This window comes from Panthera pardus, unplaced genomic scaffold (assembly GCF_024362965.1).
Source record: "Panthera pardus isolate Hobbes unplaced genomic scaffold, ASM2436296v1 HiC_scaffold_20, whole genome shotgun sequence".
Classification (NCBI taxonomy): Eukaryota; Metazoa; Chordata; class Mammalia; order Carnivora; family Felidae; genus Panthera; species Panthera pardus.
Genome location: NW_026526766.1, coordinates 2,512,686 through 2,538,539, shown reverse-complemented (window position 1 = coordinate 2,538,539; position 25,854 = coordinate 2,512,686). Strand labels below are relative to the sequence as shown.

The 25,854-nt window shown below is 48.8% G+C and overlaps 1 protein-coding gene across 3 annotated transcripts in view; it reads right to left on the bottom strand.

Annotated features, from left to right (window-relative positions):
- Positions 1–25,854, bottom strand: part of SPIN1 (spindlin 1) — a 76,409-nt gene that overhangs the window by 4,502 nt on the left and 46,053 nt on the right. For 2 of the 3 annotated variants that reach the window (XM_053907715.1, XM_053907714.1), the window contains exons 3-5: positions 18,239–18,287; positions 8,839–9,092; positions 4,051–4,284 (exon numbers count right to left, since the gene is read on the bottom strand). In XM_053907715.1, the coding sequence (XP_053763690.1) occupies positions 4,051–4,284; positions 8,839–9,092; positions 18,239–18,287 (537 nt within the window). The remainder of the gene's footprint in view (positions 1–4,050; positions 4,285–8,838; positions 9,093–18,238; positions 18,288–25,854) is intronic. The other variant, XM_053907716.1, reaches the window with a different exon arrangement.

The window sequence follows — 25,854 nt, the reverse complement described above, 5'->3', positions numbered from 1 at the left end:
TCAAAAAGCATGAAATCTTGCTATCTGCAACTATGTGGATGGAACTGGAAGGTATTATGCTAAGCGAAATTAGCCAGAGAAAGACAAATATCATAGAACTTCACTCATATGAGGACTTTTAAGATACAAAACAGATGAACATAAGGGAAGGGAAGCAGAAATAATATAGAAAGAGGGAGGGAGATAAAACATAAGAGACTCTTAAATACAGAAAACTGAGGGTTGCTGGAGGGGTTGGGGATGGGGGAGATGGGCTAAATGGGTTAGGGGCATTAAGGAAGACACTTGTTGGGATGAGCACTGGGTGTTATACATAGAGGATAAAAGACTAGAATCTACTCCTGAAATCATTATTGCACTATATACGCTAACTTGAATGTAAATTTAAAATTTTTTTAAAAAACTTAACATTCCCAATTCATCCTGATTATCTAGACCCAAGAGTCAGCAAACTTTTTCTTCAAGGGCCAGACAATAAATATGTGATGACTGAAGCCATGTGGTCTTTGTACCAACTACTCGGCTCTGCCTTATCAAGTGAGAACAGCCTCAGAGAATATACAGATGAAAAGTGTGGCTGTGTGCCAATAAAACTTTATTTACAAAAACACTCTGCTGCCCCCTCCCACCCTCAGGCCATAACATGTGAAGGATTCTGAAAATCATGACCAGAAATCCCTGAGGCTTGTGTTTAACTACAGCTGTGACTGCCTGAGGAGGTGAGGACCACACCAAGGAAAAGTCCAGGGAAAAACCTAAATCCACAAAACTTCTTAAAAGTAAGTTGGAGTTCCTTCAAACCAGGCCTTCAGAGCAGACAACACCTACAGGGGGGCGAGAATACGCTGCTCAAACTTCTCCCTGGTCTTTTCCTGCGAATCGTTAAAGTGTCTTTCTCCTCCACCTCATTCCACTGCACACCATCGTCCCAGCCCAGGTTCAACATAAGAGACTTCTGCTCTGGAAACAGGTGCCGAGTGAAGCCCCTCCCCAGCCCGGCCATGACAGGATCTCTGAGGACCGTGGAGGCAGCGCACCTCTCAGACGAGCACCCCCACCCCCCGAAAGCCTGAGTGCTGGAGAACACCGTCCCGAGCACATAGGGGCTGCGAGGCATCCCCGAGTGCACTCGGAAGGACAGCAAACTGTCCCCTCCAGCAGCGAAGACACAGGGGATGGGGCTGGGAGGTTCCAACTCCACCTCCAGAAAACTCTTCAGGGCCCGAGCAAGGCGAGCCCCTCTCTGTGTAGCCCGGGTCTGGCCCTGGAGCTCCGCGCAGCCCGCTGGCGGCCTGGGTGCCCAACTGCACTAATGACGGTCCACCTCACTGGCCGCGGCAGGTCCTCTTGCCCGAGGACGCAATCCTAACCCTGTTACTCTGACCACCGCGCGACACAACATCAAAGTATGACGCTATCCGATCTGAGCAGGGAAGTGATGCCGAACCCGAGGCGGAAGTCCTTTCTTCCTCAGCAGCGGCACGGGCCCGCCCCGCTTTAGGGGCACTTCACGTCCACAAAGTTCCAAGTGTGGGGTTACCAGGCATGCCACAGCAACTGAGCCGAGAGGTGAGGGGCTCGCAGAGGCCGCCCCAGCAGGGCATCACCACGGGTTCCAATGGTAACTTAATTTCCACTCTCGCAATGCACGTAGCGAACAGGGGAGAGACGCTGGGGGGGAAAGAGGGGCTGGGAGACACTGGGGATGGTGCAAACGCCTTCACAGTTTCCATCAACAAGACAGCAGCTCTAACAGGGATACTTCTCTACCAAAAAATTAAAAATCAACTTCATATAGGCTAGAAAAATGCTTTTATTTTTAATTTTTTAATGTTTATTTTTGAGAGAGACAACATGAGTGGAGGAGGGGCAGAGAGAGAGAGACAGAGACAGAATCTGAAACAGACTCCAGGCTCTGAACTGTCAGCACAGAGCCCGACATGGGGCTCGAACTCACTAACCGCGAGATCATGACCTGAGTGGAAGTCGGACGCTTAATGCACTGAGCCACCCAGGTGCCCCAGGCCAGAGAAATGCTTTTAAAGAATGCTCTCATGAGAATTAAGTTCTTGCTATTTAAATACTTCCTGTTACCACCGGTGGCAAATGTACACAAGGCAGAAAGTCAGGGCCAGATGAGCACACGTCAGAGCAGTTTCCCTGACTGGCTCGTTGGCAGAACTCAGCAACAGAGATGGGTGTCACACCGCTCATGTATCATGCGTCCGCCAGCCCCATCTGTTCAGGCCCAGGCACCCCTGTGTTGGAAGAAAGGCTAAAGAGTACTTTCAAAAAGAAAAGGCTTACCCAAAAATGAAATTAAGAAAATAGTTCCATTCATAGTAGCATCAAAATGAGCAAAATATTTAGGAATAAATTTCACAAAGGAAGTACAAAACTTCTACTCTGAAAACTACAAAACACTGTTGATAGAAATCTTTAAATCTCAGCAACGGCAGTATAGCCCATGCTCGTGGGTCAGAAGGCGTCACGGTGTCAAGACGGCACTTACCCCCCAAGTTATGAGAGCTTCGACACAATCCCCGGATGAATCCCAGCTGACTGCTTTGCAGAAATTAACAAACTGATACCAAAATTCATGAAATCGCAAAGGATCCCGAAGAGTCAAAACAATGGTGAAAAAAGAACAAAGTAGGGCTCAACACTTCCCAGTGTCCACACTGACTCCGGAGCAGTGTGACCAAGCGCCGGACGTACGCAAGCACAGCCTGGGGCGACGAAGCAGGGCTGAAGCCCAGCGGCACCCCCCACACGTCTGCAGTCAACTCCCTCTCAACAAGGCGGCAAAACCACCCAACAGGGGAGGGAACAGTCCTTCCAAATAATGGCGCTCAGACAACGTGCAGGAGAATGAAGATGGACCCTCTCACCACATCGTAAAAGTTAGCTCAAAATGTATCAAAGACCTAAATAGAAGAAGTAAAGACCCACAGGTAAGAGCGACGCCTACAAGACTTTTAGAAGAAAACAAAGAGGTAAATCTTCAGAACCTTGAACTTGGCAAAGACTATCAGAGAAAACACCAAAAGCACGAGCTACAGGAGAAAGAATAAATTGGACTTCATCAAAATTTAAAACTTCTGGGCTTCAAAGAACACCATCAAGGAAGCAAAAAGAAACCGACAGAACAGGAGAAAGTGTCTGCAAGTCCGACGTGTCAGGAGACCCACACTGAGAACACAGACCCAGACAAGTCAGTGACAGACAGGTGGCCTGACTGAACAGGCAGACAACGCGAACAGACACTTCTCCAGAGAAGACACAGAAATAGACACACAACAACACGGGGAAAGGTGCCCGATGTCTCTAGCGATCAAGGAGATGCAAACCAAACCCATCACGAGCTAGCATTTTGCAACCATGAGGACAGCCAGAGCCAAACATCAGGTAACACAAAGGGGTGAGGGTGTGAAGCAATCAGAACCATCACACATAGTCGGAGCATGTGCAGAATGGTGCAGTGGCCTTGTGAATCAGTCCGGTGGTCCCCCACACAACACAGCAGTAACCACAGACCCATCAGTCCCACACCTCTGTGTCCACCCAGGAGAATGGAAGGCAAACATCCATTCAGAAACCTGCGCACAAAGGTTTATAGCAGCATCCTTCATAACGAGCAAGAGGCGGGCGACAGCCCACACGTCCATCAACAGACGGGTGGATACACACGCACAGATTACACTTGCACTCGGCCAGTAAAGGAATGAAGCACCGACACATTACAACTCGGAGGAGCCTGAAAACACTGCACTGAGTGAAGGAAGCCACTCACGAAGGAGCCCGTGTTACATGCTCCATTCACCCCCACATCCACAATCCAGGACAGATCTACACAGAAAGCACGTTAGTCTTGGCAAAAGGTGCAAAATTTCACCATCTACACTCGGTGCAAGACTAAAAGAATCATCCCTTAACCCTAGTAATCAAAGTAAGAAAGATGAATCTACAAAAAATAGTTAATCAAATATCTTGTTCTAAAATTCAAGTTCCTTTGGAATTAAAAAATAAAAGCTGACAATCCACACTTACTTGAATCGGGCATGATGCGAAGGTCGCCTTCTTTATAATCATCTAAGAGCTGGTACATGTACAAGACGGGGTCCTTCTCGTAGGTGATGTAGAACCACGTGTTCATGATAGGGGCGCGAGCCAAGACCATCCCCCTCCACTCGTCCTTGGAGCCATCCTCTGTCTCAAACATGTGCTCCACCGCCTTTCCGATCATCGTGTCGGCCAGGTGCGCATCGCTGATTCGAGAGCTCGCTGGGGACAAGAAGCAGACAGCGGTTCACACAGGATCTTACCGACATGTACTGTGTGTGAAGACTGAACTCACACGAGGTGACGGCCTGACGTGTGAGCGGCACAAGAATCAGCGGGCTGGCGCCCAGGCCCCACTGGAGTCCGCAGGCTCTGGGGGTCCCAGGTCAGTCACTGCAAGAACCTGCTTTCCTTCTTTTTTGTTTTCCGAACTCAACTGCTCTTGGTGCGGTACCTTGAAATTAGAACTTTCAATGGTTCGTTCGAGGTATACAGTGGGTTTTGGTAGGTTTAATAGCTATTTTAAACTTCAAGGGGCGCCTGGGTGGCTCAGTCGGTTGAGCATCCGACTTCGGCTCAGGTCATGATCTCACGGTCCGTGAGTTCGAGCCCCGCATCAGGCTCTGTGCTGACAGCTCGGAGCCTGGAGCCTGCTTCGGATTCTGTGTCTCCCTCTCTCTCTGACCCTCCCCCATTCATGTTCTGTCTCTCTCTGTCTCAAAAATAAAAACATTAAAACAAAAAAAAACAAAACAAAAACTTCAAGACAATTCTAGGCTTGCCTGGAGCTGCAGAACAGGAGCATTCCCACGCACTCCTCACCCACCTTCCCTCTGGTAACACCTTCCGTGACCACGGGGCAGTTATTCAAACTAAGAGGTCACCCTACCCCAGGCCTGAGGTCTTCCTCTGGGTCTATAATCTGTTTCCACAGCAAGCCAACTGCTCCTGGGCGCTACACCACACTGGGCTGTGCTTTCGCTTGGAACGCCCCAGGGCTTTCACTTCAGCATCTGAGTAACTGCTTCTCAGCGCCGGCCCAGCCGCCCTCTCCCTCCTGCCTCCTGCCAGGGCCCTGCCTGCACGGTCTCCTCCTCCTCCCGGTCTCCTCCCAGGGGCTCTCCGGGATCAGGAGTGAAAGCCCTGCCGAGACCATTGCCTCCTCCGGCTTTATTCGTTAATGGCATTCCCCACCATCGGCAGTCGTCCTGCTTGGCCCGGGCACCCGGGAGGCAAGCACAGACCCCTTCCGTCTGCTTTCCGATACCAAGAGCACCACACTCCAACACCCGCCGTACAAATTAATCGACGGCCCTGCCGTGTTCGTTAAGGGGCAGGTGGAAAATCACAACCTAACTTGTTTTTAATACTGGGAAAATTACAGAAGGTCCTAATGATTTTAAGGTTTCTCTGGTCCTCGCATTTTAGACAACGGTCTTTTAAAAAAAAAGCACTTCTATTTTACTCATTCATAAGTGCTTTTACTTCTGTTAAAATTCAAAGGAACACAGAATTTCTGAAGATACTGTTAGCCAATTTTATCAGAAGGACACTCTAAACACATATGGTGCTTCTCTTTGCTTACATATGCAATAACTATCCAAAATTACACAAAATTCCCCAGCGTGCACTAAAAGCCCACTCGCGTTTCTTCAGAAGTTCTCAAACTTTTTGATCTCAGGACTCCTGTATAATTTTTGAGGATCTAAAAGAGCAATTCTTTACACGGATAGCTACCAAAATCTGCTATTAGAAATTACAAGTAAGTCTAAAAATATTTTTTAAATACTTACATAAAGCATTTTTAATAAAAAATAACCATATTTTCTAAGAAAGATTTAGTAAGAAGAGCGGGATGATTTTATATTTGTTTAAATCTCTCAATGTCTAACTTCACAAAAGGAAAGCTAGATTCTCCTATCGGCTTCAGCATTCTGAAGCATCTGTTACACGCTCTTCTGGTTGACATATAAAACCCAGCCTCACAAAGATGTGTTGTTGAAAAGGGGGAGTATTCTATTAGTCTTGTCAGATAATTCCAGATACTCTTGTGACACTACATCACAGCTCAACAAGCTTGTTAAAGGTTAACCGCATGCAGAATCTGAAATCATTATCAGTAAACCTGTCACACTGTTCTGTTAAAACTCACTTATCTCCAAAATATGTAAAGAATTCCTACAACTCAACAAAATCAAATAACCTAATTGGGAAACAGGCAAAGGACCTGAACAGACATTTCTACAAAGATGACAGACAAGTGGCCAAAAAGCGTATGAGAAGGTGCTCGACATCACTAATCACCAGAGAAATGCAAATCAAAACCAACAAGAACAACTGGTGTTGCTGAGGATATAGAGAAACTGGAGCCCTGTGCACTGTGGGTGGGAATGTGAAATGTTACAAACACTGTGGAAAACAGTACATGGGCTCCTTAGAAAATTAAACACAGAATTACTGCATGATCCAGCAATGCTGCTTCCAGGACTATCCTCAAAAGAAAGGAAAGCAGGGGCCCGAAGTGCCTGACCGCCATGTTCATGGCAGCACTATCCACAACAGCCAAAAGGTGGAGGCAACCCAAGCAGAGCGATGGGTGAGCCAAATGCGGGGTAGACACGATGAGTAGCGCTCAGCCTCGAAAGGGAAGGAGATGCTGTCACATGTTACGTGGGTGAACCCTGAGTACACTATGCTGGGAAAGGAAGTGGTCACCAAGACAAATATTCTATCTAACGGTATCTAATGTGACCCAATTCACAGAAACAGAAAGTAGAAGAGCTGGGGGGAGGTGGGGGACGGAGCGACAGATTTACAAGATGAAAACGTTCTGGAGATTTGCTCCACAGCAACCTGAATGTAGTTAACACTAACTGAATTCAACACTTAACAATGGTCAAGGCAGTAAATTTCACGTTCTGTGTTTTTACCGATGTCACAAGCCTCCTGACCTCGAGGGCCCCTGACCACACATGGGGCACCCATACACTGTGCCACCACAGGCCTTCAGGCCGGGTCCCCTCCTTAGCTTATCACAAACAAAACTGCAAGTACAGTCTGATGTATAACCTTAAGCTGATCGTGAAAGACGGTTTCCTTCCTATGTGGAACGTAAGCGAAGGGCAGATAATCTTCCAGAATGAAGCATGCGAGAAGTACCAGAATTAACTACTCATTAAATTCAGCACGTGAAATACTGCTGGGTTGCATAGATGCCTTTGGATTTCCTTTTTAAAATGCTTTGCTTTTTACAAAAACAAGCCTGATCTCCTATTGGAAACAGTAAGAAAACCATTAAGCAACTCAAGTCCATCACCAGAGATACTTATAGATTTGGGGGTATCTTGGTTTGATCAAATCACGTTTTTACCAAGAGGAAATGACCTCCTCTGTCCTATGATGACAGAAGAGCTCACACAGGCCGGCAGGGCAGTCTCACCCCAAAAGGGACAGACTAAACATCTAGATCAGAAAAAGGATACACGACAATTACTTAGTACAAACAATGGATTTGAAAGTCTAGGTATTTTTTTAAAACCTGAAGGTAAGACTCTTCAATGTTAGTTTCTCACACTGGAAATAGGCTAACGTCAAGATCAAGAGGAAACAGAGGATGTGCCTCGTGAGGAAGGAGGAAGGTCCAGTGGCACCAAGAACAGGTAAAGACGTGACAAATGCCAGAGATGTAACATTACACAGTTACCTTTGATAATAATAAAGACATGAAGATTTCTGCAAAAACAGAACTGTATTTACACGGGATAAATATAGACTTAGCATCGTCATCTAAAGGGAAGGCAAGCAGAAAACTTGCTGCTCTGGCAAAGAGTTAACTTGCTAGGGAAGCACGTGTGTCCCAAGAACACAATGGCAAAAACAAAGGGACAAAGGGACAAGGGGACAGAGTAGTTTCCCCTCTTGACAATCTGGCCCCACACTTCTACCCACAAGTCCACATCTGCCGAGACTGGGTTTGTTAACATAGAGGCTTTTCGAGACAATTCCAAAAGCATCAACCAGCGCTCAGGCACGAGCAGCATGGCCGTGGTAAGAAGAAAGCACTTCAAAGTGAACACTCTTTAAGAAAGTAACGTTAACGTGGGTGCGTCCTACTCATCCTAGAAATGGTATTTCACCTTATCCTTAAAAATATAATCAGTCGTTATTATTTAACTGACACCTTAAGCCTTAAGGAACTAAGTTATATAAGGGGACATATTTGTACAATATTTAAGAAAAGAAAGGGCCGTTCATTTCCACATTGTGCAAACAACCATCTAAAGAATGCAGAATAAAGCCCACGGGTTTGGGCTGCTTGAATTTTGGCTGAAAATACAGTTATCACTTATGTAATAACACACAATGAAAGATATACTTCACATAAGGATTCTAAAGTAAGTGCATAAGCTACTATAATCTGATGAAAGAGGTACACAAGATATGAGCTAACAAGAAAACATTCTTACCCATCAGAGTCCACATGAACAGTGAGCAAAACGTGGGAAATAATGTTAGAAATTATCAGTTTGTCAATTTGTTCAGCAATCATTTCACACATCTTTACACCCCTGACTTGAACTGTGGTTTCAGATGACTGACTTAAGAGTATATCGGGAGTGCCTGCACTCCAGGAAAAATAAAAATACCAATAATGCAAAAGAATAATCACAAAGCAATCACTTCGACAATCATTTGTAAAGAATACAACAACAACAACAAAAAAAAAAAAAAAAAAAAAAAAAAGAATACAACACACAAATAGTAAAGAGAACTTACCAACTCTATCGGGGAGGACTTCGAGCGCAGATACTCTTTCATCTTTATTAAGTTCTAGTCCATAAACACAGTCAAATCCATCGTATTTTATAAGATACAAAGAAGGATTTACAGGCACCTGGTCCAGAACGGTTCCTTTCCACTGGGTGACAGGGCCATTCCCCTCCTTCCACCCATGCTGAATCCTGCAGCCTACGATGTTCCTCCGGGGCTGGGAAACGGGTTTGCTCGGCCCCACACTGCTCCGATGTTTTCTGCATTCACACATAACACACGTAAGGTATCATGTCAGAAGTACACACCCCGACCCCCAACCCTACTGCTAGCGAGCATGCTCTCCGGGTCCAGGCGCCCCCAGGGGCCCTCCGGGTCACCGTGTGCACACGTCCTGCTCCCTGTGCGCCCTGTGGGCAGGCGCAGGAACAGCACTTTGCCACAGCAACTTCACCCTGATATGGAACACGAGCATCGCTTTCTCAACTGTGAGTTTCTATTACTGCAGTCAACTCACAGTGACCTCAGTTAATCATAGATAGAGAAGGGCTGACCGCATAAAATACGCATACATGCACACGGCTTTACAGAACACGAACCCGCTTCTCGTCAAGCAGAAACGTGCAACTGTTCAATCTCACCCACTGTGGTGCCCACATAATGAGCCCCCACCACCTTAATGAAGGAGAAAAAACTAGACCTTTAACTTCTCTTTAACCAGCAGTCCAGGCCGGCTGGCATCCAGGCATTACACCGTTAGTACTTCTCTAGGAAACAGACTCTTACTTGAATTTTGAAGTTGTAACTTGAAACAAGACTTGAATTTTGACAAACACTTAATGTATTATCAAAAATTACTGGAGCAACACCAAACCACATTCTTTCCAGATTATTAACAATTGGAAAATCTACATGCAACGTTTACAAGCAGCACACGTGGGTCCTGGTATCAGGGAAGGCATCTGGGCTCCACCTAGGAGTCGGACAAGGGACCAAGCTGGGCGTGGACAGAGAGGACGGCCAGGCCCCGGGGCACTGCACGTGCTCAGCCGAGAACGTCCGGTGGGCAGAGATCTCTCGTCTACACCACGAGCGAAAGTCGTAAGCGACTGGCATACACACAAACTTTGAAAAAAACAATTTATTTTAGGCTGTGATATTTAAAGCTACGATGTACGGACTTTCAAGGAGGCGAGCTGGTAAATCTAGAGGGAGTGTGACACAGAGGAACCTCAAGGGCTGCCCAATGAGGTCCATATCTGTTGGCGCAGGCCTTTCCTCAGCAAGAGGGAGATCATCCCAGATGGAAAACTGCTCACATCGGGTGGAAAAGGGCTCCCAAGGTTCTGAGCGGGTTTTCTGCAGGCGCCCAGCAGACCTGCCTTCCAGGAGGATGGGGTTCACAGGCTGACAAGGCGGGGGCGGGGGGGCGGGGGGGCTGAGAAGGGAAGACCCCACAGAGCCCTGCGGAGACAGAGGAGCTCGGAGCTCTGCAGGGGATGGCCATCCAGGGAGCCACAGCCCTCCTCACACATGGGGCCCAAGAGGACAGTGGCACGGCCGCACATGGATGACACGGAACAGTCGGGAGGCACACCCACAGGCCATCTGCCCACAAGGGAGGGAGATGGAAACCGTTCCCCACAGCCAGGGACACACCAGAGGCCAGAGCCGGGAGTGAGAACCAGAAAGGAAGCCGTTTCAGAAACGAGGACTAACCCAGAGGCGCACGGCCAACAGACGCGGCGGGGCCCGCCTGGGAGGACACGACACAGGTGTGACTAATGGACACGGGCTCCTAGCTGTTGTAGGACATTAGGACACTGACGCAACTCGCGGAAAACCCCGAGAGAAACAACACCCGTGTGCACAGGCAGCCCTGGGAAAACAGACCCCACCTCTGACGCGAACATCCTCCAGTTAAGACAAATTCTTTAAGGAAAAGAACATCTCGTGGGCATCCAGGCACGAGGACCACATCACGCGAGAACGAGACAGTGACACTGGGGCCACCAGACAGCAGAGTTTACGGTTCTCGGCAAGGGGAATGTGAGCCAAGGCCTCCACACTGACCGCAGAGGCCCGGGAGGTTACAGGATGGTTGCGGAGAACCGAGGAGTGCCCGGGAGCTTCCACGGCGGCCCCACGGCGGCCCCCCGCCGGCCCTGGGTGCGTCCCCACGGCTGCACGAGGAAAGGGAAAGAGAGGGGTGCGCAAGGCAGGGCCACCCGCCGGACAGAAGAGCAGCTGGGACAATCGCCCTCCCTTGGATGCACGGAAGAGGCAGGGCCAAGAGCTCACGTCAGCGCTGCCCGCCCAGGAACTCAGCAGCAGACACCACGAACCTCAGCCCTTACGTATTGCCGGGAGAGCACAGGGATCTTCAGCATCATGTGTCTCCTCAGACAACCAGTTACCATCTGTGAGATTTCAGCAGAAGTCCCAGCGATACATGCTGTGTACAGCATCAGGCTTTCTTCACAGCAAAGGCACAGGCTGATTCCCAACCTCGCTGACTAAGGAATGCAGTCACATGCACCGTTTCCTAATTCACACAAACATTCCACCATTACTACCAAAATTATAAGCAAATACAGCATTTCTGCCAGTGTGATGGTTTATCTAAATTTGTCACCCTGGCTGGGTCACAGTACTCAGCTATGTGGTCAATCATTACCCTAGATGTTTTCTGTGAAGGCATTTTTCTAGAAAGGCAACCTGTAAATCAGCAGATGGCCCACCATAATGTAGCTGAGCCTTATCCAATCAGTTGAAGGTCTTAAGAAGAAGTGTTCTCACAGGAAGCAATTTTGCCCTGGGACCGGAGCTGCCACACCAGCCTCTGATCTCTCTCCGTACGTGCACAGGCACACAATCACCACGGTCCTGGCTTTTTGGAGAATACAGATCACAACCAGAAGAGCTTCTATCCTGGATTCAACCCCTCAACTAGCAGTTGACCAATCTAAAGACAGCTGTGCAAAATTACCCACCCCATTTCATTTTTCAAGAAGTAGATTCACACCCAGCACAGAGCCCAACGTGGGACTTGAACTCACAACTGTGAGATCGTGAGCTAACCTGAGCTGAGATAGAGAGTCAGACGCTTAACCGACTGAGCCAGCCAGGTGCCTCTCTCTTACATTTATTCTGGATCCTTCACCCACTGTCCCTTCCTTAGCAGAGGAACACAGCACTTCCCGGCTCTCCTCCATGATCCCACTCCCCTGACACTGCTCACCTTCCAGAAAGCCTCAGACCAAGCTCTCCTGAATTAGGTAAAACGTACAGGCTTGAACTTCAGCCTATCGAACCGATAGATAAGAAACAAATGTTTCTTCACCTTTTCCTGAACCGTGTCTCTTTAATTAACAAGCCTTCCTATATCGGGCGAAAACGTTCGCTTCCTCTCCCGATTCCTCTGTGAGTTCTGCGGGTCGGCCTCGTCTGGGTGCGGTGGTGCCGCCCGCAGACTCCTGGTTAGCTCTCCCGCCGTGTGTGACCCTCTCTCATGCGGTCAGTGCTCCTCAGGTGCCCGACAGTCGCCGGCGTTCCTGTGCTCCGTGCCAGCCGAGACCACGGCGTCTGAGCATGGGTGTACTTCTTCAGGCCCAGCTGGGCCCCGACGTCTGAGCAGGAGGTGTGGGATCGGAGAAGCAGCAGTGACCCAGGGGGCTGCAGAGTGGCCGGGAGCGGAGCGAGCAGAAGCCTTGGGACGGAGACGAGGGGCAGGCGAACCTCCTCCACGGCTGGTTTCTCCTCCGGCCACCTCGGCTGCAGCCAGCCTTTGCAGTCTCCAACCTGTACAGACTCCAGGGTCCACTCTGGATCCGCACTTTTCGGAGGGCTTCCTTTTCAACTCAAAGTGGCAGAGAGCTCCTCAGCTCAGCTTAATTTAATGTTTGTTTTTTTTGGTTTTTTTTTTTTTTTGAGAGACAGAGAGAGAGAGACACACACAGAGCGCAAGCGGGGGTGGGGGTGTGCAAAGAGAGAGAGGGAGACGCAGAATCCAAAGCAGGCTCCGGGCTCTCAGCAGAGCCTGCTTGGGATTCTCGGTCTCCCTCCCTCTCTCTCTCTCTCTCTCTCTCTCTCTCTCTCTCTCTCTGCCCCTCCCCTGCTCGCTCTGTCTCTCTCACGAAATAAACAAACTTAAAAGAAATTAAGGGCTGCCTGAATATGGCGCTGCGGACCTACATTCTCCCTGGATACACGTGTTCGTAACAGCCCTCGAGCTCGTGTGCGTCCCTGCGAAGAGTCTAGGGGGCTCTCCAGGCCCAGCCTCCAGAGGCCGACACACACACAGCGCTGCCGCACGCGGACGGCAGACACCTCGCTCCGGGAGGACGGCTGAACTCGCCGCCACGCGCAAATAAAGGGCTGCACTGAGTCACGATCCGAACAATTCGAGGAGGACAGCACAGAACGCCAGAGGTACGCGCCTGTGAGCGCGTTGCTGGTTCTCTCCACAGCCGCCTCTGGAAACAACAGACAGGCCCCCGGGCTGTGGAGGGACGCGCTGCTGTTGGTCCTCACGACTGGGACTGGCTCTTCTCATACGCCCACGGGGATTCCCCAGGGAGCAGACGGGGCCGGCCAACCCCTCGGCAGAAAGCCACTCTCCCTGTACGACAGGAGCGGATTTCCCCAGGAGCCCGAGTAGCTCTCAGATGGGCCTCGGAGGAGACTGGCAGGCGAGCGACCACCCGGAGCGTGTGGGCAAGGCCCGGACCTGGCCCCAGATTCCTCGATCCCAGACCTTCCAGCACACGCTCCGGGCCGCCGCTGCCCCAGGCACCATACCTTAGGGGACACCAGTCAAAACCAACACTAGTTTCCACGTACCCATGTTCCCTAAAAGGTAAGCTGGATTGCAGGGGCATTTTCTGTGCCTTGCCGGACACTTTAAGGAAGTCTGGAACACACCCCGCTAATTGTTCTGTCACCCAGAAAAGAGATTCTGTGTTCAAAGCACATCCTCCTCCCCGGGACTGGAAGATCTTATTTTGGTGGTCGGTATTTAAAGGGACCACACTTCTTCAGCTTCAACCAGCACCATTCTGCCGTGAACCAGGAAATGCCACTCAAGCACCGTGTACTATGTTGCACAAATTAATTACTGACACTTTCCTTATTCTATTTAGTACTGTCTTCTAAGAGCAGTTCCCTTACTCGTGTTGCAGCACATTTCAGAAGAAACTACTGATTGTATCAACATAATTGTCTTTTTACAAGATGCACACCAGTAAGGAGAAAAGTTTTTCTGGTTCCTGTTGCTTAATAAAAGTTGTACAGCTGATACTGCCATTGCTGGCTTAAAATGACAATATAAAAACAAGATGGGGAGTCGGGGTTCCATCCACACACTATGGGTTCTTTCATTACTCTGTCCCAGAGAATGCCAGAGCTGTCTGCGGCAACCTCCCAATGCCAAGGCCTTCCAATACACTATTCACTTCCTTGGTGTAAAAAGCACTTAAAAGTCGATTCAAAAGTATTATTCTTTTTGTCCAATTTAAGACAGCACCACACTTCATGCAGATGCCTGCTTCACTGTTACTTTGTGTGTGTAACCTGCTTTTCCAATGTGAGACAAGCAACCACTCCACGAGGAAGCACAGTGTGGTGGTTATGTGCTCTAGAATCCTGCTGTCCCCTCTGGGAGCCCTGGCTCAGTCACTTCTCAGCTGCATGACCCCAAACTGGTCAGTTAACCTCTTGTATCAAAGGGCCCAGGGTTCCTACTTGACAGGGGTGCCATGAAAAGTACCTGAGCCCATGCCGGGGACTCCAGGAGGAGGAAGGGAGAGGAGGAAGAGGGGGGACAAGGAGGATGGGAGGGGGAGGAGGAGGGGAGTTGTCTCTGTCACTGTTGCGGTCAGTGACTGGTACTTGTGATTTAACAAATGGAAAGCACTGGCTGGAAATCCCTCTATTTAGTGTGTAACAGCCCTGGTCCATTTCTCTAAACAAACACCAAAACCCGTCGTGTTTTCTGACAGTGCCTCGAAATGGAAAGGCATCCACTACTCCAACTAGCGAAGACAAAGAACCAGATTTCTGTTTGAAAACTGCAACAAAGAACCGCTACGGCTAGTCTCGCCTGAGATCCCCCCACTCTACCTTCCCTTCAAGATGCACAGCTGCCCCTTAAAGCAGGGGTCAGGGTGTTGACCCCAGTATAACTTCTGACTCCCTCAAAACTTGATAGCTTGACCAGAAGCCTTACCAATTACATGAACGATTTACACACACTTTGTACACTGTATGTAACCTCTGCTGTACTCTTACAATCCAGTAAGCCAGAGAAAAGAACATATCATCAAGAAAATTATGGGGGGGGGGGGGGTGGCACCTGGGTGACTCAGTCCGTTAGGCATCCAACTTCTACTCAGGTCATGATCTCACAGTTCATGAGTTCAAGCCCCAGATCAAACTATCTTCAGATCCTCTGTCCCCCTCTTTCTCTGACCCTCCCCTGCTCGTCCTCACTCTCTCAAAAATGGGGAAAGAAAGAAAGGAAAGGAAAGAAAGGAAAGGAGAAAGGCAGGCAGAAAAGGAGGAAGGAAGGAAGGAAGGAAGGAAGGAAGGAAGGAAGGAAGGAAGGAGAAAGAGGAAAGAAGGAAAGGAAAGGAAAGGAAAGGAAAGGAAAGGAAAGGAAAGCAAAGGAAAGCAAAGGAAAGCAAAGGAAAGCAAAGGAAGGAAGAAAGAAAGGAGAAAGAGGAAAGAAAGGAAGAAGGAGAGGAAGGGAGGGAGGGAGAAAGGAAGGAAGAAAAGAAAGAAAGAAAGAAGAAAAGAAAGAAAGGAGAAAGAGAAAAGAAAGATCACAAGGAACAGAAAATACGCTCATAGTTAGTTCTGTGCCGTACTTAAATCCGGGCACAGGTGGCCCTGTGCTGCTTGATCCCATGTTGTTCAAGGGCCAAATACACTTTCCCTATAGATGCATTTCCCAAACGACGTCCTGCAAAGCTGGGAAAGGCCTGCCTACCAACTTGTTCCCAAAATGTAGTGGGGGGCCTGGTCGGCAGGAGGCATGGAAGTGTGCTGCCTTCACTTTAAAAACCAGAACAAGATGTGGCTACACAATGTCCCTGGTCTGCTGCAGCAATGCTCCCACTGCCACGGACCCAACTCTGAGTCCTGCTGATACCCACGGGGACAGGGCTGCCACACTCGTCCCCTGGAGCTCCTATGACTCCCTCCACACGTGCAGTTACTGCTCAGATTCCCAGAAACACAGGAGGCGAGAGGAGACGAGGCCACAGGTCAGCGGCTGCAGGCGGTGGGTCCCTTGTGCCTTTCCTCGCTCGCTGTTGGGCCACAGTGGAGGCAGCAAGGGCAGAGTGAGGCTCCGGGTCTGCTTTTCTGTTCGTGGTTTCCATAAACATCTTGCTGGCAGAAAGCCTGGTCTATAGAGAAAAGCTGACGCCCCACCATTCCAGTCCAGACCAGGATTTTTAGACGCGGTAAGCAGGGTCCCAGGCAGACAGAGGAACGTGCCAAGACGCCCAGCTGAACCACCCAGCTCCCCGCTTCGAGTCAGCTCCCGCCCAGGGGCCTCGCCACCAGCCTTGTGGGCCCATCCAGAGGCAGTGAGCAATGGCCACCTGTTGTGAAACGTGCAGACTCTTTCTTTCCAACCGTCTTCAGATGTGCACAGAGATCAGAAGACAGGCGAACAGGACTGAGAGTGTGTCCTTTCTTCCCGTGGCGCCTTCTGGCTACAGGGTACCAAGTTCAAGGCTGTCTACTGAAAGCTTGTTTTCACTGAAACAAGCACCCGACTGAGCTCCCTGCATTGCAGAGCACAGGGGAGCAGATTCTCAGAAGTTTTAACAGATAGGCGTTTATTCATTGTGCTGGGGGGGGGGGGGGGGGTGGTGGCGGCATTACCAGCACATCAGAGCCACGAGTCCATGGAAAGCAGTGCTTACGAGCAGGCATGTGAAACCCTCGCACAAACCCAAGAATGCCTGAAATCCTAACTAAAGGAACTTCCAACCAGAGATATCCAGGAATGTGTAAAAATGGGTAAAACTGAATGCACATTACACTCTGAAAGCCAGTTATTTTAAACTAACTGGTAAAATCTATTTTGCATGAACTGTTATGGTCTTGCAAATCAACATCTAACTTGCTTCTCTTCCCCACTAAGTTTTTATCATTACCTGATATTACAGCTTGTATTTGTTTTGTTACCTCCCACTTGGGCCAAGAGATGGCTGATTACTTATGGCAATGGTGCAACATGAGTGGAGATACAGTAGATTACCAGCTCGGTGGGCATGGCAGAACCATGAACATTAGTAATGGGCATATCAATGAAATCTGGGAAATGCCTTATCAACCCTCAGGGACACACAGACCTCAACTTCACACTGTTTTACACTGTGAAGTTTTACACTGTAGGACACTTCGTGAACCTAACCTGACAAATATTTACATCGCTATGCATGCACGCATTTACACGGGAGGCACGTGTGCTCGGATCAGCGACATTACGGAAGGGCGTGTTTAACGTCATCCAGATGTGCCATCGCAGCCAAGGCGCCCTGGGCCCTTCGACCACACAGGGTGGTGACTTCGGTATGAACAATTTGGAAAGAACTGCTATACTGCGAGGCTTGGGAGGTGCCAGCTAGGGTCAGAGGGCCTGGTCTGTAGTTAACAATCTACGATCAAGACCAAACGATCAGAACCTACTTGTTAGAGCAGCGCCCATGGTGCAGCAGCTGTGACCAGGACCCGGTGGGTACTTGTGCAATCTATTCAAATATGTAACTCAGTACAAGCACAGTCTTATTTAAGACAGTACCTCAATTTTCTTTGTAAACGTAACTATGTCATACACAAAGATTAAAGGGAGGGAAAAGTGGCTTGTTCGCTCTGGTACCTACAGAATTTAGGACTTATACTGGTCACTTGAAATACACAGCCTTTTAAAATATCTTTCAACAGGCATATTCTTTCTCTAGATTTCAAGCTTCTCATGTACTTGAAAATGTAGAAAAGCAGTGAGCAAGCAGCTGTCGGCATACTACTCAGGCCCTCCAGCAGGAGCTAAGGCCTCTGGCCACAAGGCCCTCCTTGTCAGCAGCGCATCCGAGACGCAGCCAAGAACCTGCATGCCGAGAGCACGCAGCCCTTCCCAGGAGGGAAGCGGGAGAGCGCCGCCCTCACCACTGGGGCTTCCGGCAGACAGCGCAACCCCTGGGAGCTGGAGGGGAAATCATCGCCCGGAGGCTTTCAAGAATGGAAGGACAGGCCTAGGCAGCCATAGGCCAGGCCAAAGACAGGGGGCATGACCTGCTCAGCACAGAGAAGAGGGCAGCACAATGGCATCTCAAGTCCTCCGTCACCTAAGGCCACAACCTGTTATCTAAAAGCAAGTTTCAGAATTGCTTACTTGTGGGACGTCCTTTTCTTCATCATGCTTGCAGACACACCAGCATGGCCTAAAAGAGAAGTGAGCATAAGTCAATAAAAACTAGACACAAAAATACTTCAGACCTTGGAAAAAATGAACTTCTAAAAAACTGCTATGCAAAGCATGAAATGGGGCGCCTGGGTGGCTCAGTCGGTTAGGCGTCCGACTTCAGCTCAGGTCATGATCTCATGGTCCATGGGTCTGACTGCCGCATTGGGCTCTGTGCTGACAGCTCAGAGCCTGGAGCCTGCTTCGGATTCTGTGTCTCCCTTTCTCTCTGCCCCTTCCCCACTAGGGCTCTGTGTGTGTGCCTCTCTCTCAATACAAACAAACATTAAAAAAAAAAAAAGGGATGAAATGAAAATAAGCCATAAAGAGCCAACCTGTAGGAAGTCATTTGTTTATTTCATTGTTAAGAAGGAAATAAAAGGGGTTCTAGGAAAATAAGATAGCAAGGACAACAGCTCATCTCCCCAGATCTGCCATAAAAAACCCAAAATCACATGGAACAAAAAACACAACATAAGTGACAATCTGGCCGTAAAGTACTAAGTTACAGAAGCTGTCTTCCTGCGACAAGCCACTAGAAAGCGGGCAGATGTGAGACACCTAGACCCAGGCACCACACGGCTGAGACACAGGACCACAGCACCAGAAGGCTGTGCACCCGCCCGGCCCGCGGTCTCAGAGTGATGTGCAGACCCGGCCCACAGGGGAGCAAGGAGAATGGGATGGTTGTGCCCCAGGCTGGGAGGACAAAGGGGCGGGGGCGGGGGGGGGGGGGGGGCGCAGAGTGCTGGCGAATGGGGTCTCAGAGGGACTCCAAACATCTGGGGGTGGAAAGGGATGGCAGTTGTTCAAAGTCCGGCCAGCCACCTCTTCAAACCCGTAGGGCAGTTGGTAAAAACCACACAGAGGTGACCCCTCAGCAAGAGGGCTGCTCCAGACCCACCCGGGCATCTGGTGGCCAGAACAAAGTCCGAGCACGGCCACACAGTCCCATTGCGCCACCACACGTCTCAAATGGCCCACACCCCAACAGAGGCCACTCGACACGCAGGAAAGTGGCAGACCATACCCCACGCCAAGGGGGTTACAACCAGAATGTAATTAACAGCAAAGATGTTAAAAGAGCTATAATCTGCTCAAATATATAAAGGACGACAGACAATACTCAAAACAGAAAAATGTGGGGAAGAAAAGGAAAGAAATAAATGAAAGTGGTGAAAACACATGATCTGAAATGAAGACGAGTGGACACGGTTAACAGCGGACCAGACCCAAAGACGGTGGAGGCAGGAGCGGCCGTGGGGACCCTCACAGCCGGTGTCAACTGGCCTGACACACGGCAAATGGGATGGTTTACCACACCCACGAAGAGAGGAGCACACCGGGAGAGAAGAAAGAGCTAGAAGCAGCAGTGGCAGAGAGTTCTCCAGATGTGGTGCGCACACAGCCACGTGGCCACACAGCCAATGAGCTCAGCCACGCCCACGTGGGATGGAAACAAGGATGAACCTGCCAGGGCGCATCCTAATCACAGTTCTGGAAACCAGTGGCCGGTGAAATACTTTAAAGCAGCCTAACAGGGGCGCCTGGGTGGCTCAGTCAGTGAAACGTCCGACTTTGGCTCAGGTCACAATCTCACGATTCACAGGTTCGAGTCCTGCGTTGGGCTCTGTGCTGAGATTGCGGGGCCTGCTTGGGATTCTGTCTTACCCTCTCTCTCTGCTCCTCTTTTGCTCACACACACACTCTCTCTCTCAAAATAAACAGTAAATTTAAAAAAGAAACAACACAGAGAAACAAAGACAATACTGGCTCCAGATCCACTGCCAGAAAGAGCGTGAGCCCAAACAGAAGACAGTGGAGTAGAACTCATGGACTCAGAGCACTATCTCCGGCCAAAGGAGCTTCTAGCCTCAACGGTACAGATAATGGCATCAGATGAAGACTGTCCAAACACGAATTCAGAGACTATGTAAAAAAGGATGGGACAACTGCTAGCATCACACAAATTAACCTCAGGACAAAGTTATCAGGGATCAAGACAACATTTCAAAACGGTAAGAGTCAATCAAGAAGCCGGCACATTTAACAGGTTGACGGTACGTGCACTGGGTACAGAACACTGGAGTTCATGAAGCAAAACCCGACGGCCCTGACAGGAAAAATCAACACATCCACAATCAGACATTCAGATGTGAGCTCTCCTCTCTCAGTCACGGAAGTAAGGAGTGGGTGGAAAATCAGACAGGACGCAGAAGACCAGAACACCACAAAGAGCCTACACGGGTTTCTTTCCCCCAAGTTCACCTGAGATGTTCACTCAGACACACCATCTGCTACCCATAGCACAAACCCTCCATGCACTTACAACAACGTGAACTCCTAGGAAGTTTGTTCTCTTACCACGTCAGAAGGGAAAGAGAAATTAATAATATCTGGAAACACCCGTTTTTGAAAATTAAACGACAATCTTGTTTAATCCACAGTTCAAGGACAAAATCACAATGAAATTTGACCTTGAAGAAAATCAAACTGGAAACGCTATCCGTGGGATGCGGCAAAAGCACCCCTGACTACAGTGATCAAAATCCACGCTAGGCAGCAAAATATAAAGAAAACAAAGAACGTGTGACCACAAGCTCAGTCTAGCGGTCCCCTGACTGGAAGAAGGCGGCTCCGGGGTTATCTGCAAATCCGCCATCCCCGGCCGTCCCTGAGAGCGTGCATGCTGACACACACTTCCTTACTTCCACTTACAATTCCAAAGTGAAGCGAACAAGCAGACACATGGCCAACCGGTCAGTGCAGGGCTGTCTGTCCCTGTTCATGAAGACGGTGAGACAGGCAGGTCCCGGGTGCCCAGCGCCGTCCTCCCCGCTGTCCCCAGCGGCCCGGGCACCCCCACGCAGACAAGCAGACAGCTCACAGACAATGGCAGACAGCCTGGAAGGACACCAAACTTTCCTGAACGCCCCACCCGCCCCGCCGCCGTCACCCCGGAATGTCTCTAGGCTTGGGGTGGACAGGATGAGGAGAGCGGACAGGCAAACAGACCCGACGGTACAGGATCGCTGGGGGTCCACGGAAACTACCCTACCCCCTTGGTGTCAGGGCCGCCTTGCCTCCCACATGGAGCTCACTGGGACAGGGCAGCCGGCCTTGCACCTGTCTGCCCCCGCCCCCACATGCCAGGCAACGCTGGGGCCCACCTGTCACCTCGTGTCCCGACGGGGCTCGCTCTCCCGCCACAGGAGGGCTGTGGCAAGATCACCGGAGAGGAGCGAGCCGCTCCCAGGGAAGCCTCTGCTCTGGCGAACGGGCATCGACACTCGTAGAGACACGGCCCCTTGGGTGCAAACGCTCCAGGCTGGGGGCACCACCACATGTGCAAGGACCCCGGAGCTCTGCAGATGGACTAGGAGGACGCACGGCGGTCCTCAAGGCCACCGAGGCCTTCACAGTCACCACACAGCGCCAGAGGCACGAACACGGAGAGCGGGAGCTCTCGAAGCCTGCACGTGAGGAGCGGAGTCCTCCCTCTGCCCGAACAGGGGAGAAGCTGCACAAGATCAGGAATCTTTCAAGTGGCCAGAGGAGGAGTCCCAGGGTGAACAGAGACAGGCCTGCAGAGGGACCCACACGGCGCCTCGGGCAGAGCCTGCGGGGGGGGAGCAGGTGGAAGAGCCGACCCACAGCCTCCGCGCCCACAAGTTGGGGCCCAGCCCCCAGTGGCCAATCTTGGCAGGAAGGGAGGGAGGGTCCACGTGCTCCCGGGTTTCACCTCTGGGAGTGCCGCAGTTCCAGGCAAGGGGTGGGGGGGGGGGGGTGGTGGGGGAGGTGGGGGAGGAAGGGGAGAGAAAACTCCCCTCCAGCCCCCAGTAGAGGGAGGGGAGAAAGTAGCCATTCAGAGACAGAACACAGTGTTTGGTTCTTAACAAGGCCCATCCCCAAGAGCCCAATCCCTGCCCAAGGGCAGGGAGATTAAAAGTCCAGCTGCCGCGGGTCCTGTCCCACAGCGGACAGGAGGAGGACACGAGGGTCAGCCAGTGGCACAGACCCATTAAGACACGAGGCCTAGTTAGAGCACTACAGAATGTATCCCGCCCCCCACGCCCCATCGAAGGTCACTAAAGGCTTGTGAGCTCCTTTCATCTGGCACATCCTGTCCAACTTGGTCAAAAACTTATAAAGCACATGAAAAAGGAAACAACACGGTTTGAAGAGACAGCAAGCACAGGAACCAGACTCTGGCATGACGGGTGGTGGAACGATCATTCCAAGAATTCCAAGTAACTGTCAAAATTAAGCTAGACGTTATAATGAAAAAAAGTAGACAACGTGCAAGAAAAAAATGAGTAATGTAAAAAGAAAGGTAGAAATTACCAGGGAAAAAAAAGACGGCAGAGGTCAAAACACCAGAACAGAAATGAAGAATGTATGAGGGACTCATGATGGAGAAAGTGCAATCCAAACTACAAAAAGCAGGGAAAAGTGGGAGAGAAAGTAGAAGAAAATACAGGGCAAGGAACAGGGCACAGTAAGAAACAGAGCAGACGTTAATCCAGTGAGCCCCAGACACAGCTGAGAAAAGAGTCTCTGAGCCGCAGGACACGCCAACAGAAAGGTCCAAACCTGAAAAGCAGAGCAAAGGACAGGAAAAAACAAATCAGAATATCCAAGGACCGTGGGGCGACTACAAAGAAGTAACATGTACAAGGGGAATGCCAGGAAGAAAAGATGGAGACAGAGGAACAGAAGAAAACAGTCAAAGCAATAATGACTGAGGATTTCCCCAGATTAACGTCAGACGCTAAACCAGAGACACAGGAAGTTCAGAGAACGCCAAGCAGGATAAATGCCCGAACACCGCATATAAGCGTATCATATTCACAGCGCAAATCCAGGGCAAAGACAAACTCCTGAAAGCAGCCAGAGGAAGACACGCCTTATGGATGGAGAAGCAGAGCAAAGAGCAATTGCATCCGCCTTCTCCTCAGGAAGCATGGCAGCAGAAAGGAGTGAAGTATCTAAGTGCTGAGAGAAAACTAAAAACCCAGAATTTTGTATTCTGCTAACCTTCAAGAGTAAAGAAGAAACAGACTTGCTCAAACAAACAGAAGTTAAGAGAATTTGTTTCCAGAAGACCTGTACTTCAAGAAATGTTGAAAGAAATTCTTCAGAGAAGAAAATGAGTTGAAAAACTCGAATCTACATAAAGATCATTAAAGACCATCTTTCTTAACAAAAATGGTAACATTTTTCCAGAATATTAACAATGTATTAGATGATTATAGCTCACGCATAAGTGAACTGGATTAGTTGTAAAAGGATCCTGCAGACTCTAGGGCAGTCTCTTGAAGTAAAAGAACAAGGGCAATGAATAGAAAATAGTAACAAATATAGCAGATATTAGTCCAATAATCACCTTAAACGTCAATGATCTAAGTACACCAATTAGAAGACCAAGTCTGTCATAGTGGATCAAAATAAAAGACCATATTGTACACTTCTCACAAGAAATCCATTTTAAGGATACATACTTACATTAAAAATAGAGGGAAGGAAGAATATATACCATGCTAACACTGATCAAAAGAAGCGAGAGTAGCTACATTAATTTCAGTCAGATTCCAGAGCAAGGGAAGTCATCAGGGATAAAGAGATAGATTATGATGGGGTGCCTGGGTGGCTCAATCCGGTTAAACGTCCGACTTCAGCTCAGGTCATGATCTCACTGCTCATCGGTTCGAGCCCCGTGTTGGGCACTGTGCTGATAGCTCACAGCCTGGAGCCTGCTTAGGATTCTGTGTCTCCCTCTCTCCCTCTGCCCTTCCCCTGCTCACGTTCTGTCTCTCAAAAAATTAATAAATGGGGCGCCTGGGTGGCTCAGTCGGTTAGATGTCCGACTTTGGCCCAGGTCACGATCTCACTGTCCGTGAGTTCGAGCCCCGCGTCGGGCTCTGGGCTGATGGCTCAGAGCCTGGAGCCTGCTTCTGATTCTGTGTCTCCCTCTCTCTCTGCCCCTCCCCCGTTCATGCTCTGTCTCTCTCTGTCTCAAAAATAAATAAACGTTAAAAAAAAAAAATTTTTTTTTTAATTAATAAATGTTAAAAAAATTTTAAGAGATACATTATTATAAAGCAATCAATCCTCTAAGAAGACAACAATCCTTAACATGTATGTACCTCACAACAGAATATCAAATCAAGGGAGGTCAAAGTTGTACAACTACACAGTGGGACACTTCAATAACCCTCTATCAGAAATGGACAGATCCAACAGGCAGAAAATCACTGAGTGCACAAACCCAACACCACCACTGATCAACTGGATATAACTGACATCAATAGACCACTTCATCCAACAACGGCAGAATACAAATTCTTTATAAGGTCCCAGAAGCATTCAGCAAGACAACATTCTGGCATAAAATACATCTTAAAATTAAAGGAACAGGGGCGCCTGGGTGGCTCAGTCAGTTAAGCATCCAACTTCGGCTCAGGTCATGATCTCATGGTTCGTGGGTTCAAGCCCCACGTCAGGCTCTGTGCTGACAGCTCAGAGCCTGAAGCCTGCTTCAGATTCTGTGTCTCCTCTCTTCACCTCTCCTGCTCGTTCTCTGTCTCTCAAAAATAAATTTTAAAAAAGCTAATAAATAAACAAATCCTGTAACTGCTCACAAACCACGATAAAATCAAACTAGATTCAATAACAGAAAAATAGCTGGAAAATTCCCACTCAGAGATTAAGCAACACACTTCTAAATACACTGTTCAAAGAAGAAATCACAACACAAATTAAAAATATTTGGAACTAAATGAAAAGTAAAATACATTTTGCAAAATTTGTAGGATGCAAGGAAAGCAATGCTTACAGAGAAATCTACAGCACTGAATGCATGTTCTGGAAAAGAGGAAAGATTTAAAATTAAAAATCTAAGCTTACACCTTAGGAAATTATAATAGGAAACCATATTAAATGTAAAATAAAAGCGGTTATAAAAGTTAGAAATCAGTAATATTTTAAACATCAACAGAGAAAAATCAATGAAATCAAAAGATCATTGTTTGAAAATACCAAAATTGATAAATCTCTAGCCAGGATAACTAACAAGAAAGAGAGAAGGCACAAATCACTAACATGAGAAATCAAAAAGGAGACATCACTACAGACCCCATATACAAAATCAACATGACAACTACAAAACTGATGAAAGATATCTAAATGGAGAGATATCTAAATGGAGAGATATTCCATGTTCATAGACAGGAAGACTCAGTATTGTCAAGATGTCAGTTCTTCCCAATTTGAACTATAGATTTAGTGCAATCCCAATCCAAATCCTAATGAGTTATCTTGTGGATATCAATGAACTGGTTCTAAAGTTTATAGGGAGAAGCAAAAGATCCAGCACAGCCAACACAATACTGAAGGAGGAGAACAAAGTTGGAGAACTGACACTACCCAACTTTAAGACATCCTGTAAAGCTACACTCATCAGGACAATGTGGTACTGACTCTTTAAAAATGGACAAATAGAACAAATAAAGAACGCTGAAAAAGACCCACATATAGTTAACTGATCT